Genomic DNA, 15,147 nt, shown 5'->3' with positions numbered 1-15,147 from the left:
TACCCGTGATGAAATATTTGCATCCACAGCATCGGTATAATTTAATCATAAATGTCTCATCCATTTGCATAGAATTTTGATCATTACCCTCGTAAGGCCGGGAATTTGAACTTTTTAAATTTACTCCTTCAAATACGAACGAAAGCCAATCCTATCCATGTCTTTTACATCCTCATCCCGCCGCTGCATGAGCATGATTGAGCTACGCATGTTTGTGTCGCTTCATGCATGGGCAGAGGGACAGGGATTTCAATTTTTTCATTAAAGTTCGACCTGTTATAGTCGAAGAGAGAAGCAACATGACACGTCATAATAGTGGCTATTATTGTAATAATAATGGATGACTTGAACGCATTATTATCTAGTGTACAACGAATGTATGTGTATCAATTTAAAACATTTCTATGAGGTGTACGACGACATACGCGCCTAATATGAATACGTTTCCATCAGGTATACGACGAATGAACGGTACGTCTCGATCAAATTCTTTTCGATCAAAATTTCAACTTCATGAGCCGCTGTTGAATTTATTATCATCAGAAATACAATTGTGCTTGGCTCCATTGAGTACATTTAAAAAAAAAAATAACTGTGCGTTCCTCCATTACACTTCTAACACATATACAACTGCACGTGTCTCGATTGAACTCATTTCTTTCATTTAAGGATGACATCAAAGCGATAATGATTAAACCGAATAACAGAAAGTCAAAGGACCAGTGGGAGGAAAGAAGCACACTGAGTTCAATATTAAACTAATACGATCATCTTAATTAACAATGAAATCCTCGAAGATGATATGCAAGTTCGCACGTTCCTACTACACGACTGCGCGTCATCTAGGTTAGGAAACTATAGAGTTCGGAGCGCAGGAGCAAATTTGGATGCTAATTTTGATTAAATTAAACTCAATTGAAAGATAATTGGACGCTGATTATAATTTGATTAACACACAGAGCCCTAGACCAGCGTATTGATGCCAGTGCAGACAAGTCAGGGATCTGAAACTGAAGCCAAGCATGCGCCGGGCAACGTACGCGCCCCCCGCTCTCGCTGGGGAGCAGCAGCGAAGACAGCTGCAGTGGGAACAAACATCGCGATAAACGCCACGGGACAGAGCTTACATGATGGTATTTTTGTGAGGCATAGCCAATCTTGGATATCGTATAGAATATCGTTTACTTCATTCTTGGATATCGTATAGAATATCGTTTACTTCATTCTTGGATATCGTATAGAATGCGTATACTTCATTCTTGGATATCGTATAGAATATCGAATACTTCATTCTTGGATAGCGTATAGAATATCGTTTACTTCGTTCTTGGATATATCGTATAGAATATCGTATGCATCATTCTTGGATAGCGTATAGAATATCGTATACTTCATTCTTGGATATCGTATAGATTATAGAATATCGAATACTTCATTCTTGGATATCGTATAGATTATAGAATATCGTATACTTCATTCTTGGATATCGTATAGATTATAGAATATCTAAGAATACTTCATTCTTAGATATCGTATAGAATATCGTATACTTCATTCTTAGATATCGTATAGAATATCGTATACTTCATTCTATAATATCTTATAGAATTTAGTTTAAAATCGGAGAGAAATTCACCATTCTGCTTATGCCCTTCAATTAATCTATCTTTAAATTATCATCGTTAAACCGTTGCGTGATACAAATTATTCATATTTTTCAAATTAATCATGGACTAGAATTCAAAGGAGCAACAATAGCACCTCGCAAAATGCGAAGACGATTGACTTAAAATGGCCGCTCGCACGCCATAATAGTTATTATAAGAATCCCTTCTCTTCATTAACGTCTCTTGTTTGAAGTTCCTCTACAGACGGGAACATGACATGCCTGACGGCGCTAAGGCACCATTGTTCTTGAAGGGCTTGTGCGTTACACTGAAGAAGAACAAAGAAAATTTACCAGAAACTTGCCAAGTTTTAGGCCTGCAAAATCCGAGGCCGTCAGAGCGTAAGAAAATCTCCGAAAACTTCGCTCGGAAACTTGAAGTTATGATTGCGTCCTTTGAGAGGATATAAAGACCAAAAGACGAATTGAATTTTTGACCAGCAAATTAATCCCAGCAAAGTTATATCGGATATTTTCTATGAAGTTACGAAAATATTTATTATGAGTTCATCATGAATGCAGCACCCAGAACAAAAATTACCACGATTAAAATTTGTTATTTTGTGTACAGCTAGCGTCTGATGCTAGAAACGAATATTGCAGAGAAATTCCATGGCTACTTTAAAACTACATCCTTACGACCGACATGAAACTTCTGTTGAGCTCCTGCATGCATTTTTGCTGAATATTATATTCCATCCATCAGACAATGCGAAATGTCAGTTTACTGTTGACGACTCTCTTTCTACTTTTAATTATCAACGTTAAATATTTCACAGAAGTAGAAAGCAAGGCATCCTAACATCCAGGTACTTCAATTATTTCATTCACTAATCCGGGGTCAGCGTAAATAGTTTGTTGCTGCTGGGATACAAAACTAAACAAACTCACTTATGGGAACAGATTTTAGATCGAATACATTAAACCCGCAGGCAGGCATAAGTGATTTGAGTCTAAGTTTTGGTCGTATACGCTGCAGTGAGGCGACCCCAGAAAATCCTCCCTAGTCGAGCTATCCGAACTTCTTCGTCTTGAGCGCCTATGACTAATAACGCTTCCAAGTTTTCCCTAAACCAATTTGGCAGTCTCGAAATTTGAACGCCTACACGACCATTTCACATTATTCATAAACCTCTTACGTGAATTTTTCTTCAACTTGTTAGTGTTCGGTTGCAATCTATGCCTGTCAAGTCAACTTTATCTGGTCAAATAACTCCGTCCAGCATTCCCGAACGTTTTTAAATCTTCTGGAACCGGTGCCAACTCCCTTCTCAGAATTCTGTCCTCCAATCAATGTCTCTCAGTAAACAATTCCAATCGACCATTTATCGACGTAAGAGACTCGCCCATCACTGTTGACTCGTGGCCATGCCGATGGAAAGTTCACCCCCCCCACCCTATGGTTCTTTACGAAAGAGGCAATGCGCTCACATCCTGATACCCACTTCATCGTAGTCAGGCTACCGATACCAGAAGGTTTTTTACCATTATCGAATCTATGAAGCTAGTAGCGCTCTTTAAAATACTCTAGCTGAAATTTGTAGTGTCAGACAATTCGGCTTACGCAAGGCACAGAAACGCTACGTAGTCTGGATATTCTTTATTAAGAAAATTGTCTTTGTTTTTCTAACGATCACCCGGGATTCATCACGTCTTTGATGCAGTTTCCTCTTCATTTTGATAATAGCTAAATTTTACTGCGGTACCCAAACAGGTTCGCCATGAACGCCGCCCATCTTTCCGACACGTGCGTCACGTAGTCTACGGAGTTCACGTAGAAGCAATTTCTGTACGTGTCCCAGTCTGGTGGACACTTGTGGTGGGCCTTCTTGGAAGCACCGGCAACCAGTTTCAAAAAATCTTTCCCCAGAGTGTCGGCACTTCTTCCCTCGGGGAAGAAGGTCACGCTGGGCTCGTCTTCTACCTGAATAACATAGTGAAGCAATCTTTAAATTCCAACTGACATCAGCAGAAAGTTGTCTACACGGAACAGTTATACTTCTATTTAAATTAAAATAATTAACTTCTCGGTATCTGAAACTTTAGCCTTCGGGCTAAGGAGCTGAATGAAGAATTCAGGATCAGAATAAATTGACCCCCCTTTCCGTTTTTGAACACAGACTAAATCGTGAACATGTCTTCTCGTCCATAGAAATGGAATGAGCATGTGGAATACGAGATTCAATTTGGGATTTAAAATTCGTATCCAAGCTAGCTTGCTATATAGACAGATCGACTAGATTTTATGCATACTTTACCCCCAAGGTGCGAAGAAGACTCTCGGTGGCGTTAGGTGCCAAGAAGTAAGCCACATTCAAGGCTAACTCCAATGCTTCATCTAAGATCTGCGTTTGGAGACGAGAGACGAGGAGCCTTAGCGTATGCAAGTGGCAGCAATGCGACAATTGACACATCAAAACCAGACTATCAAGCTTCCTGTTACCGCGCATTAGGAACTTCTTACGAATGTCAATTAAGGTCATCGTGTTCTAGGCCGAAGTCGCTAAGGTTTTCATAGGCTCTACTCGATAATTACAGGAATTTACAAAGTGCGGTGGTCTTACCTGACTCACATTGGTCAGCATGTTCTGAGTGTACTGGATAAGCCCATCCTGCATGGAAATGGCGGGCGCTGAAGTGGATCTGCCCTCGGGACCTTTTCGGTTTCCTTGTAAATTGGGTAAAAGCGTAGTTACTAGATTCTGTGTGAAATTACTGAAGTCCGTCGAGTTAAGGATCTTTGTGAAGTTCTTGAAAACCCTTTCTGCATGCTCGGGATCTGCACTCGGCAGAGATAATCTGGTGCCGTAGAAGTTGACTTTTGGCCCATCAGTTTGAGGAGCGGATGGTTGCGAGGGAACAGATGGAGGAGCGTGCCAAGCGTCTTGTTCGACGTGTGAATGTATGTCTTGAGCGCGTGCGCTGAGCAAGAGTACAGCCAAGGCAAGCATCGATCTAGGTAAAAATCGGAGCATTTTCAATTTTACAGATAGAAAGCTACATGCATCAACACTTTAAAAATCTAATGCAACCAATTCGGCAGTGACTAAGTATGCGCGAGAATGGTCGGACACACTTACCTTACAAGTCTAATATCAACAGCAGGCGAACCCATTAGGCCACGGACCGAGAAGGTCAGGAAGCCACTTCATATATATTTTATATTAATCAATTCTGTCATAGAGCCTGGCAATAGCCATTTAAAAACTAACGGTGATGACTCACCGTCCAACCCACATGTTCATGTGCAGCCTGCAAGCCCAGGATAATACTAGCTCACCAGTTACTCTATAGCAGACCTGGAATAGATAATTGCAATTCAAACTAAGACACTAGCAGTAACACGAGATGTAAACCCTAAATGAAAAGCCCAGCGGTCGCGATGACAGACCGGAATATCAAGAGGTGATAAATTGGAAACGTCAAAACCAACAAGTGTATCTTCATTTCCCTAGTGCGTGGTAGGTTGAACTTCACACCGGTAAGCACTTAATCCACCACACCACATTGATAGGTGCAACTGTTCCGCCCGACAGAAACTACTGCCGCTCAGACCTGTTGGAGGTCGAACACAAGCTTAACTAGGACGCCCGGAAAAAGTGTTCCATAAATAGACTATATTTACACGGAACAGGAATGGCTAATAAGTTATTACAGCTGTACTGTGATATAGATTTAATTTTATACTGCAAGCGTTCATTCATATTGTACTGTCCTCCCTAGATGCACTTTCAACGGCCGCTCATCTTCAAGAGGTAAACGTGTAAAATCAAAGTTTACAGGAGGCAATTATCAATTCCGCCTTCATCACAACTGCTGCACGTAAGAAACATAAAATAGGAAGTATCAAAGGAATTCGGTTTCGAACTACGTAAGGGTATCTTGTTTCTCTTATGCTTTTTCTCAGTACATCGGAAATTTGTGCTAGGTGTTCACTAAAGTTTATTCCTGTCCTGTTAGAATATTCATTTAATTTGATTTCACACTAATCATAAAACTAACTGGAATAGAAATTTCTTTATAACACTGTATTGTGGCTTTGAAATTAAATAATATTAGTTATTTTAAATCAAGCATTCACTTTTGTCGCTTGGGTCCCATTAACCACACATAAACTTTTTGGCTCGTCGACACTTTTCCAAACTAACAGCTCATAAATCTCTCAATTCTGAACGGGTCTACATAATATTTAGGGCATTAGTAAATATAAACAATACTCCACGATAGACATTGTTGAAGTTTTTTGCTATATTTCGTATTGTGATGAAAACTGAACTTAAAAAGTTAGACTAGGTTAGAGTAAGGTACGTTACGTTAGGAAAGCTTAATTAATTTGGATACGTTTGTTCATTATGATTAAATAATAAATCGCCTAACCTAATCATTCCCCTCTTCGCCTACTAACCTAATTTTACTAAGGTTTCGTTCGAATTAAAAAATGAATTTCACGGGAATCTAATAATTCTAATCGTGGCGCATTGCTAATAATTATTCATGCCCGGAATTTCATGCTGATCCGTTCAGAATTGTGGTTTATCAGCCGTTTAGTTGCTCAAAATTTTCGTTTTTACGTTTTAATCTAGAACGTAATGTCGAAAGAAATAATTTATAATTATCTTTTTTTGGCGCGGGTATTGCTGATAATTATTTCATGTTCTGAATTGCGTGCAGAGACGTTTAGAATTGTGAGAATAAGGGGGCGGTAGCGAAAAAGTTGCATTCCGCGTTTGAATCCGCGTGCTAGTTCGCGGGTTAGTTCTGAAAAGTATCGCTTCGGTAAACTTGTGCACTAAATATTCGAAGGAATACATACTAAACATAAAAAATTTAGTGTTAGGTTCAGTCTCAATGCCTTGGCATAATGCTTAACTAAAATAAACTATAGTCGCGCTCCTATATGCCAATTTAAATGAAAATAATCCTTCGTGATTCACAAGCAAGAGAGACCAGCTAGACAAAATTTTTTCTCTTAGAGTGCAGGGAAGAATCTAGAACCTTAACTTTGCCCTTATATCTCCTCGCGTATCACAGTATAGGTTCCGAATGAATCGGGCAACTAAGCAGTTCGTACGAAATTTAATTACCATCAGCCCATACGCTTCTCCAGCTAAAAACTTGGCAGAATAGCAAGTTCAATTTGTAAACAAGGATGCAAAAGAATATTTTAATGACATCGTACGCCAATGCGTTTAAAATTATACATTTAAAATTATATCGATTCGAAGTTGAAGTAGTTATGCAGGATCTGTTTTGATCGCAGCCTAACGAACTCCCAAGCAAACGAGCGCACTTCTGTGACTGGGTGGCTCACGCCACTTTCGTGGGTTTCAGTCACGCCAGAAACTCGTTCTCGATCTTCAAGAATGAGAATATATTTCATCTTTAAGCGATAGATGAACAATTCACTATAGTCAATATTCGCTAATAATATATCTATATCTTATCAGAGTTCAAAACTGACGATCCCCAAAGCGACACCGACCACTGGCTTTCTATGCCTAGAGACTATTTATCTATTGCCCACTTACGCGAATGTGTTGTCCAGTATCTCGTACTGGTCTTCGAATATTTTAATCAACGTGAAGAATAAACCACATTAGAAGTAAACTACCTTTCGCTTCTTTCAGGAATACAAGTTGCGCGCCACTCAATGTCAAATTTCACCCGCCCAACTAAGACTTTGACCTGCTATACCGGCCTGCCAAGCTTAGACGCCGTTCAAGCTGATGGCAATTTTTGAAAATCAATTGTTGTGCGCTAACGACCGGTTGCAATTCATTTGTCTTCCCGACTACGCGTATGTAGACACCCTTAGCCTCTTCGAGAAAGTAACACGGCGATGAAAGAAGGTTGGCACACTTGTCAGGAAACCTTACTTCCCAGTCAAGAGCCACGTTGGTTTCCACACGTCCTCTACAAACTCTCCGTAAATTCCCTACCAAAATTCTAGTGGTATAGAAAAAGTAATGGCAACTGTTGAAATTCCGACTCACAGCGATAATTCAATTTCTTTCACAGGTAGCTTGTTGAACAAAATCGTATTGTGCAAATTTTTATTTTAAAGCTGTTCTACATCGTTCAACTGATATTATCGTCCCATCATAGGAAGAAGCTGAATATGTTCGAGAAGGAACTTCCAGCAATCTTGATGGCGCAGGCCAACGTCTCGTTCGCTTGTCTAGGGCAGAAGAAACTGTTGGGCAGCTGCGACTTGCCGAACACTTTGTAGTAGGAGTCGCGGTTAGGCTGCCCAATAAAATAGAAACGGGTTATGGCTATGAAACAGACTTCTTATTCGCTTCACTCGCTGCATTGTCAAAGATCGAAGTGAATTTCAACCCGCTTAATTCAAGCATAAGCGGCAAGACTATTCAACAAAATTAAACTGGTTAAAAGTTTTCCGTGAGATGAATCCTGCATGGGAGAGGCACGGCATTCAAGTGACCAAAGTAGGAGGCTTGCAAACTTGCAGAAATGCACTGGACTTCAATGCTTCTCCAGTTTACTGGATTCTCTGAATGTGTCATTTAGTACACGAATTGACAATTGCTGCGTGCAGCATCGCGACGCTAGACTTCTCTTAGCCAAATTGTGTGAAGACATTCTATACACCAATATATGTGCATCGCTACACTGACTATGTCATGTCAATTTTTCTATGTGCAAGGTGGGCTTACCGTGTGGAATGCCCATTGGATGGCGGCCGCCGTCTGGTCAGGGAACAAATTGTAGGATTTTGTTGCCAGGTGCATTGCTTGGCTCTTCAAAAGCTAAGGGACAAAATTAAATCTTAGACGCCACATAACCATATGCATTCAAATCTACCGCAGACATGAGCTATTCTGCATAATCAATAGCTTGGAATCCCATATATTCATTGCATGGACAAATTATGGAGAATCTGTAACTACGATAATATTTTCTGGACTCTACTCACAGAGCCCCATTCTACGGCTGCGGCAACCTCTAGTAGCTTTGCCAGCTTCAGAGCTATGTACTTCGCAGCTTCGGTTTTGATGAGCAATTTCTTTTTGTTCAATTTCTTCTTCATTTCAGGCGATAGCTTGAAAGCCTCTGAAGGAATTAGAAAGTCTATTGAAGCCTGCAGGGTAGACTTAGACTCATCTGCGTCCTTCACAGCCGACGACAGTGTAGATTCCGTGGAGGGAAATAGGATCCAAAGGTAACATGCCAGGCTGTGGAGGAAGGTTAGTATTATATTATTGTAGTGACTTCAGTGGGTCTTCAGACAGGGCAAACGCAATATAAACTCAGACATTTTATTCACGCGTTTTGATCATTGAAATAACCTGGCATATATGCATAAACGTCTCTCCTCTGTATTGAAAAGTTCAGCAAGTCTGAGCGCTATCGTATAACTTAATATTTATGTAAAAACATAGGGCAGTTCAAGTGGAAATGACTTACAATGGTGGCATCTTTTAAACCCCGCACTATGGTGTACGAACTCACCAAATGAAGACCAATCTCGCCATTGTGACGTAGCGAATTACGGAATACGTACAATTGTATATTGATCACGCTTTAACAAAAGTTTCTGTGAAAAATCAAGACAGTCTGCACGAGAGCACAAACCAATATCACTGCATTCTATGCCCCTAACATTATTACTACCATCCCAGCCGCAGCCTTAGGGTGCTGAACAGAGTAGTCGTCTAGACCGTTTTCCCAAGAATAACTAGTACAAATATCAGGCAATTACACTTATGGTACGCGTGACACTAGCCAGGTCCTTCTAGATTTTATTCCACATCAGCAGACACCGTAGCCTAGCCTCTTATGAATAACGACAGATCTCGTACAAAAGACTAATATCAACACAAAGATTCGCTCTCTTGCCATTCACGCTGTGTTAGAAACGCAGATGGCACGTATTTTTAATACTGATTCCACCGTCGTCTGGCATCGAGGAGACCTTTTCTTTGTATGTCACGTGACAGTAGCGCGCTTTAATTGACTTGATTGCCTTGAGATGTCATGGCGATACCATCTTAGGCTAGGGGATGTAAATTTACTGTTGACTCATAAAATTATAAAATCATCAGTTTTAATAGTCGAAACTGAGCATGAGATAGGAAGATGCTCTGATGGATACAACAAATTTTCAAGCAAATTTTAATTTGGTTTGCATCCGTACATCAGTGATCAGTAATTAGTTGAGTATTACATATACTATATTATTAACCTTCATGATAACAATTTCTGTGTGTGCGAGGAAGTCACGAAATAGCAATACTTATTTTTGTATTTTTTGTTCACTTTAAATTCAAATTATGTTCCAAAGAATAAAGATCTCATATTAAATTAATAAGCATTATTCAACGGGATATTCGGACAGACATTGTTGAAACTTTATTATTTTTCACCAATTTTTATTGGTTTTAAAAAACGAAAAAAAAAAATTTGTCAAACTAAGGCCCGTATGCTAAATATAGGCACTAGCACTACGAAGTAGCACTACGCACTACAAGCCGTAGTGCCTACTAGTGCGGCATGGAACACTACGGTTGGTATGCTAAATAGGGCCAAAAGCATAACGCGCACTACAAAAATCTGAAATGTCCTACACACCGCACTTCACGACGACACTACGGTATATTTAACCTTGTTTACTTCGTCAACCATGGATCTGTTTGGCTTACAGCAAAGTCATCATCGCGTAAAAACCTCAGGAACTACATGCCATGAATATAAAAAAAAATAGTGTATCGCTTCAGTGAACAACATGTTATTCTTATGGCTGACATTTTCCTTGGCGAAACAGATAAACAGCGTAGAAGTAGAAAATACTTTTCTTGTTTTTGATACCATGTTTTGAATTTTCTTTTTTGTTTTTTTTTCTGGGGTCATTTTGAATTCTTGTGCAAGAACTTTCCATGCTTCTCTCTTTTGTTCGATGTCTTTGGGAAGCGTGGCCTTTGAATATATGATGAGAAAGGTGCGCAGACGCATTGTGAATTTCAGCTCACATCACAATTTTCACTAGTACCATTACCATCACAATTAGACATTCTACGTCAATCTTCTGCAAAGAATGAGAATTACTTAGGGAATAATTAATTATTTGAGCACTTAACTACCATTCTTCAATAGACTCATAGCGTAGTGCGGCACTATAAAGTACTCTAACAGCGAAGTAGCACTTCAAAGTCTTTCTGCATACGAATCAGTAGTGCGACACTAAGCGACACTAAACATTGTAGAGCTACTTCGAAGTGCTAAGTGTCTGTGACGTATTTGGCATACCAACAGGACACTTCGTAGTGCATAGTGCTACTTCGTAGTGCTAGTGCCCTATTTAGCATACGGGCCTAAATCCGGAAAAAGAAGCTCACGTTGGAAACAAATTATAAAATTGGTTCAAATTCTATTTGAACAAATTCGTTGAAATTTTAAATAAAGAAAACATGCTGTGGAAATTTATCATTTTATTTAGTGAAAGAAAATATTTGCAAAACTGCACTCAATACAATCTATAGTAACTATTACTGCTGTCCCTTATCATGTAATCCGCAATAAACGAAATCGAGTAGCGTTAATAACTGCAATTATAGCAATCATCACACCTCTCATCATAGTAATACGCAATAAACGAATTCTAGTTGCGTTTAATTTTCAAGTCATTAAAGGCGTTCGCTCAACACATCGCAATTTGATCGTAATGGCAGCGTCATCTCTGTGATGGCTACAGCTTCATTGTCATGCAGCCATCGCTGCCGCAGCCCTCCTGAGGACTTTTTTTATTGGCCACAAAATTCTCATGTGCCCAAGTAACTGTCCAATATCGGGACTGGTCATTACGGCTCAAGTTGACGTCTCTTATCCCAACGGGTCACCGCGACGTGAGTTAACGTCCCATATCCCGCCGGGTGACGAGGCTCAAGCTAACGTCCCATATCCCGTCGAGTGACGAGGCTCAAGTTAACGTCTCATATCCCGCCGGGTGACGCGGCTCAAGGTAACGTCCCATATACCGCCGGGTGACGTTAACGTCCCATATCCCGCCGGGTGACGTGGCTCAAGCTAACGTCCCATATCCCGTCGAGTGACGCGGCTCAAGTTAACGTCCCATATCCCGCCGGGTGACGTGGCTCAAGCTAACGTCCCATATCCCGTCGAGTGACGAGGCTCAAGCTAACGTCCCATATCCCGTCGAGTGACGCGGCTCAAGCTAACGTCCCATATCCCGCCGGGTGACGTGGCTCAAGTTAACGTCCCATATCCCGACGTGTACCGTTACATTTTTCCTTTCGTGTCAGAAAATAGAAAGCGTGTATATGACTCGCGCAGATGCGTTATCGCTAATAGAGTAAGTCTGAATGTGGAATGAGGTAATTACGATTGTCTGAAGTCATTGCATACATGTGCTTCGTCATTGACATTGCTAATGATTTAACAGAAGACAAAAAGTTATTAACTTCATTGCTCTTAGGTGGTAATTGTGTTTCGTAAAGAGCACGACACGTGATAAATTTTCAATATTGTGACCCATGAAATTATGGATTGCAACGTTTAATTCAAATAGCGTTTGTTGTTTGATGTATATCATTCAGTAGTTGCATACGCGCTTAATTATTCAGACACTTTACAACACAGGAGTGTGCTTATTCGACCGATAAAGGGATTAAGCAATTTCATGCGATTTTTTTTACCTAATGCGGGTATATAGAGACTTTCTTACTCCTTAACAGTCGACTCCTTCATAGGATATTTGTATTAAAACACCACCACACTCCAAACACACACAAATAGTGAAAAAATATGAAACCATTATCAACATCCTGATTCTGCATATTGAATATGATGAAAATTGAGATTCGATTTTTTTATTTTCATTTCATCGGTTTCAATTTTACAGGATTTTAAATAATTTTTTAATGTATTTTTATTCAGGGTTTAGAAAATTATAAATGGTTCTATTACCGACCTCTCACTTAAAGGGGATACATTAAACACGTGTTGTCGATCTGTACGCAGAAGCGACACAAATTCAAAGTTAGTATTGTCGTTATGATGAGGAAGTCCTGACATGATTGTTATTCAGGAAGGCACATCCAACCCCTAAGCATGCATTACTGACTAACTTTGGTCTGTTCATGCGAACCCAACATTTGGGCATCCCAAAAAAACGAACTTCGTAATGCATTCAAGTCCGTGAAAGTTGATTTCAAATTTGATCAGTTTTGATGTATGATATTGATGAAAAGAATTGTTGAAAATTAATTTCATTCTTTTAGATAAACACAATTTCAGCCATGACTTTGATTGGCGCAAAACAAATTAAAAATAAAATTAAAATAAAAAAATCGTGCATTTTCTGTTCACTTGATAATATGAAAAAAATTAACTTCATGTCACACGAAGCAAGAGGCGCAAGAATATCATTAACTAAATGAGTTTATTACGTCATCACCATAGCGCAGTCGAGATGTGATTCAAATTAAACAAGCTCGGCCGTACAGCAAAATCGTCGCAATTCAGCGAGCAAAAAAAACGGTTTCATTATCTTCGTTGAATTTCCATTTATTTTGGTGCCCAAAGAACGAAATCAGTAATTAAATAGCCTGGGCATCAAGGCTTGTCACAGTCTGCAATTAAACTCTGAATTTAGAGATTCTTGCAAATCTTCCCAACGCAATTCGTTGACCTCAAAGTTTAAAATAAATTGTTGTCTTTATTGATATTAAATAATTTACATTATTTCATTGAAAATGTACTATTCCAGGTGGTGTAATTCTCAATAAAAAGCTGTAACAGCGCGAGCACTTCGCGCTTGCGAGACGTGACTTAATTATTTTTCCTCGGTTATCGGCTGTTAATCTTCGCATTTTGAAGCCCTCAAACACATCTGTGTACCCAAAAATTTTTTTTAATACGGTCTAATAACTTAGATTTGTAATTTCTACTATATTCCAATGGTCATAGCGAAGATTCTTTACAACAATCACATAGGAACATCATTTTCATTATTAAACAAAATGAATTTAGAATTTTTCATAGGTTAAATAATCATTTAATAATATTATTATCAAATTTTCATCAATAATTAAAATGGATGAAAACTGCCAACTTTCCAATGCATAGAACTGACCAGGAAATGAATCTCATTTACCCTAGCCAATGCCTACCCCGCCCAACAAAATAGTTCCCTATAAAGGCGTACATGAGCAAGTTTTTGCAGTAGCTTTCTTCAAAGGTTCGCAAGAAACGTTCTCGACGTGATCAGCAGCGGCGCTGCCGTGCAAGCTTGTCGCTTTCAGGAGAAGAAAGTTCCTAGTCCCACCCCCAGCTATCCTTACTGAAGACTCTCACTCACCGGCTTTCCTTCTCTGGTCTTCTTCATTTTTTTTCGCCTGGAGCATGCATTGTGCTGTGTATAACTGTCGTTCTTCGAGGCTCATTCCGAACAACGCAGTCTATATTGGCCTCTACTTTCTCCGGTGCCCTTCTAAATTTGCTACTCAATACTATATAAAAGTCTTCTAAATAGGTCTGAAAATTTTCAATTCTAGTGGTTTATTGTAACTTTGAGGTGCAGAATTGAAGTTCCAATTTCCTTACTTCTAGAACATCTAGAATTCACAAACAGAGTCTCATGCTTATACTCATACTTCACACTTGAGCAAATCTTCCATATCTGTGCGCGCCATTATAGGGTTACTCTCAAATTAAATTCGGGCATTTTTGGCTTATTTTCTCATTTATGGAAAAAAATGCACTATTGTGCAAGCTATGTCCGTCTGTCCGTCCGTCTGTCTGTCTGTCCGTCCGTGACTTCACGTTTTCGTCGACGAGAAAATACGCTCTCTGACACTCACTGCAGTGAGTACTGAGTTATATTTTTTCTCTTATTCGCTATTAAGCGCTCGAAGTCAAATGTACTAGGCAATGCTGACTATATCTCTGCCGTAAATAACTAAATTTGGCTAATACGTAAACTGCATTCACAAAGGAAATTAAATTCAGTCCTGTTTCACTAAAGGAAAAAATGAACTGAAATTTTCAATTAAAGATTTGCGAGCATGTTTGGTAGGAGACTACTTCTGGGCGATCTTCGCTCATGAGTTGATTAAGATAACAACGTCAGAAAAAAAAATTAACGTCCAAAGCGGCCTCCCCGTGGCATACTTTACACTCGTTTTATTCAGAGTTTTTTGCACCGCCTGCCCGGGGCTGCCAGACCGTACGACTTTCATCGATCATCTGCAGTCATTTATGCAGGTTCTTGTTAACGAATCGAAGTAATCATAATATTGTCCCGGAGAATATATCAAGTTACATGATTTCAACGGAGCTAATTTTTTATGAGAAAAATCGAGTAGTTCAATGAATATGATGTAATGGATAACATTTTTCCTAAATTTGCATTGCATTCCAGAATGAAATCATATAATGAATTTAAGTAATCGAGTGCACTCTAGATTGTTGGTTATGTTTTAACGTTTCGTTTAACTGTGGTT

General features: G+C 39.4%; 2 protein-coding genes across 4 annotated transcripts; both read right to left on the bottom strand.

Moving 5' to 3' along the window:
• Positions 1-3,253: 3,253 nt before the first annotated feature.
• On the bottom strand, positions 3,254-4,982 carry LOC108666330. Of its 3 annotated transcripts, none has more exons than XM_018153176.2 (4): positions 4,892-4,982; positions 4,240-4,621; positions 3,925-4,011; positions 3,254-3,590 (listed from the first exon to the last, which is right to left on the bottom strand). In XM_018153176.2, exons 1-4 carry the CDS (start codon positions 4,909-4,911, stop codon positions 3,354-3,356), a joined length of 726 nt encoding a protein of 241 aa, XP_018008665.1. In that variant the 5' UTR covers positions 4,912-4,982; the 3' UTR covers positions 3,254-3,353. The 3 variants fall into 3 exon arrangements, with proteins under 3 accessions (XP_018008665.1, XP_018008664.1, XP_018008666.1); XM_018153175.2 differs by having other exon boundaries at positions 4,231-4,621; positions 4,892-4,981; XM_018153177.2 differs by having other exon boundaries at positions 4,231-4,621; positions 4,904-4,927.
• Positions 4,983-7,705: 2,723 nt separating this feature from the next.
• Positions 7,706-9,537, bottom strand: LOC108666333. Its single transcript, XM_018153178.2, has 4 exons — positions 9,140-9,537; positions 8,604-8,862; positions 8,344-8,436; positions 7,706-7,912 (listed from the first exon to the last, which is right to left on the bottom strand). The coding sequence occupies exons 1-4, from the start codon at positions 9,160-9,162 to the stop codon at positions 7,766-7,768; spliced, it is 522 nt and encodes a 173-aa protein (XP_018008667.1). The 5' UTR covers positions 9,163-9,537; the 3' UTR covers positions 7,706-7,765.
• Positions 9,538-15,147: the final 5,610 nt, after the last annotated feature.

Source organism: Hyalella azteca, unplaced genomic scaffold (assembly GCF_000764305.2).
Source record: "Hyalella azteca isolate HAZT.00-mixed unplaced genomic scaffold, Hazt_2.0.2 contig5432, whole genome shotgun sequence".
Lineage (NCBI taxonomy): Eukaryota > Metazoa > Arthropoda > Malacostraca > Amphipoda > Hyalellidae > Hyalella > Hyalella azteca.
This window is presented reverse-complemented; position numbering and strand designations above follow the sequence as displayed.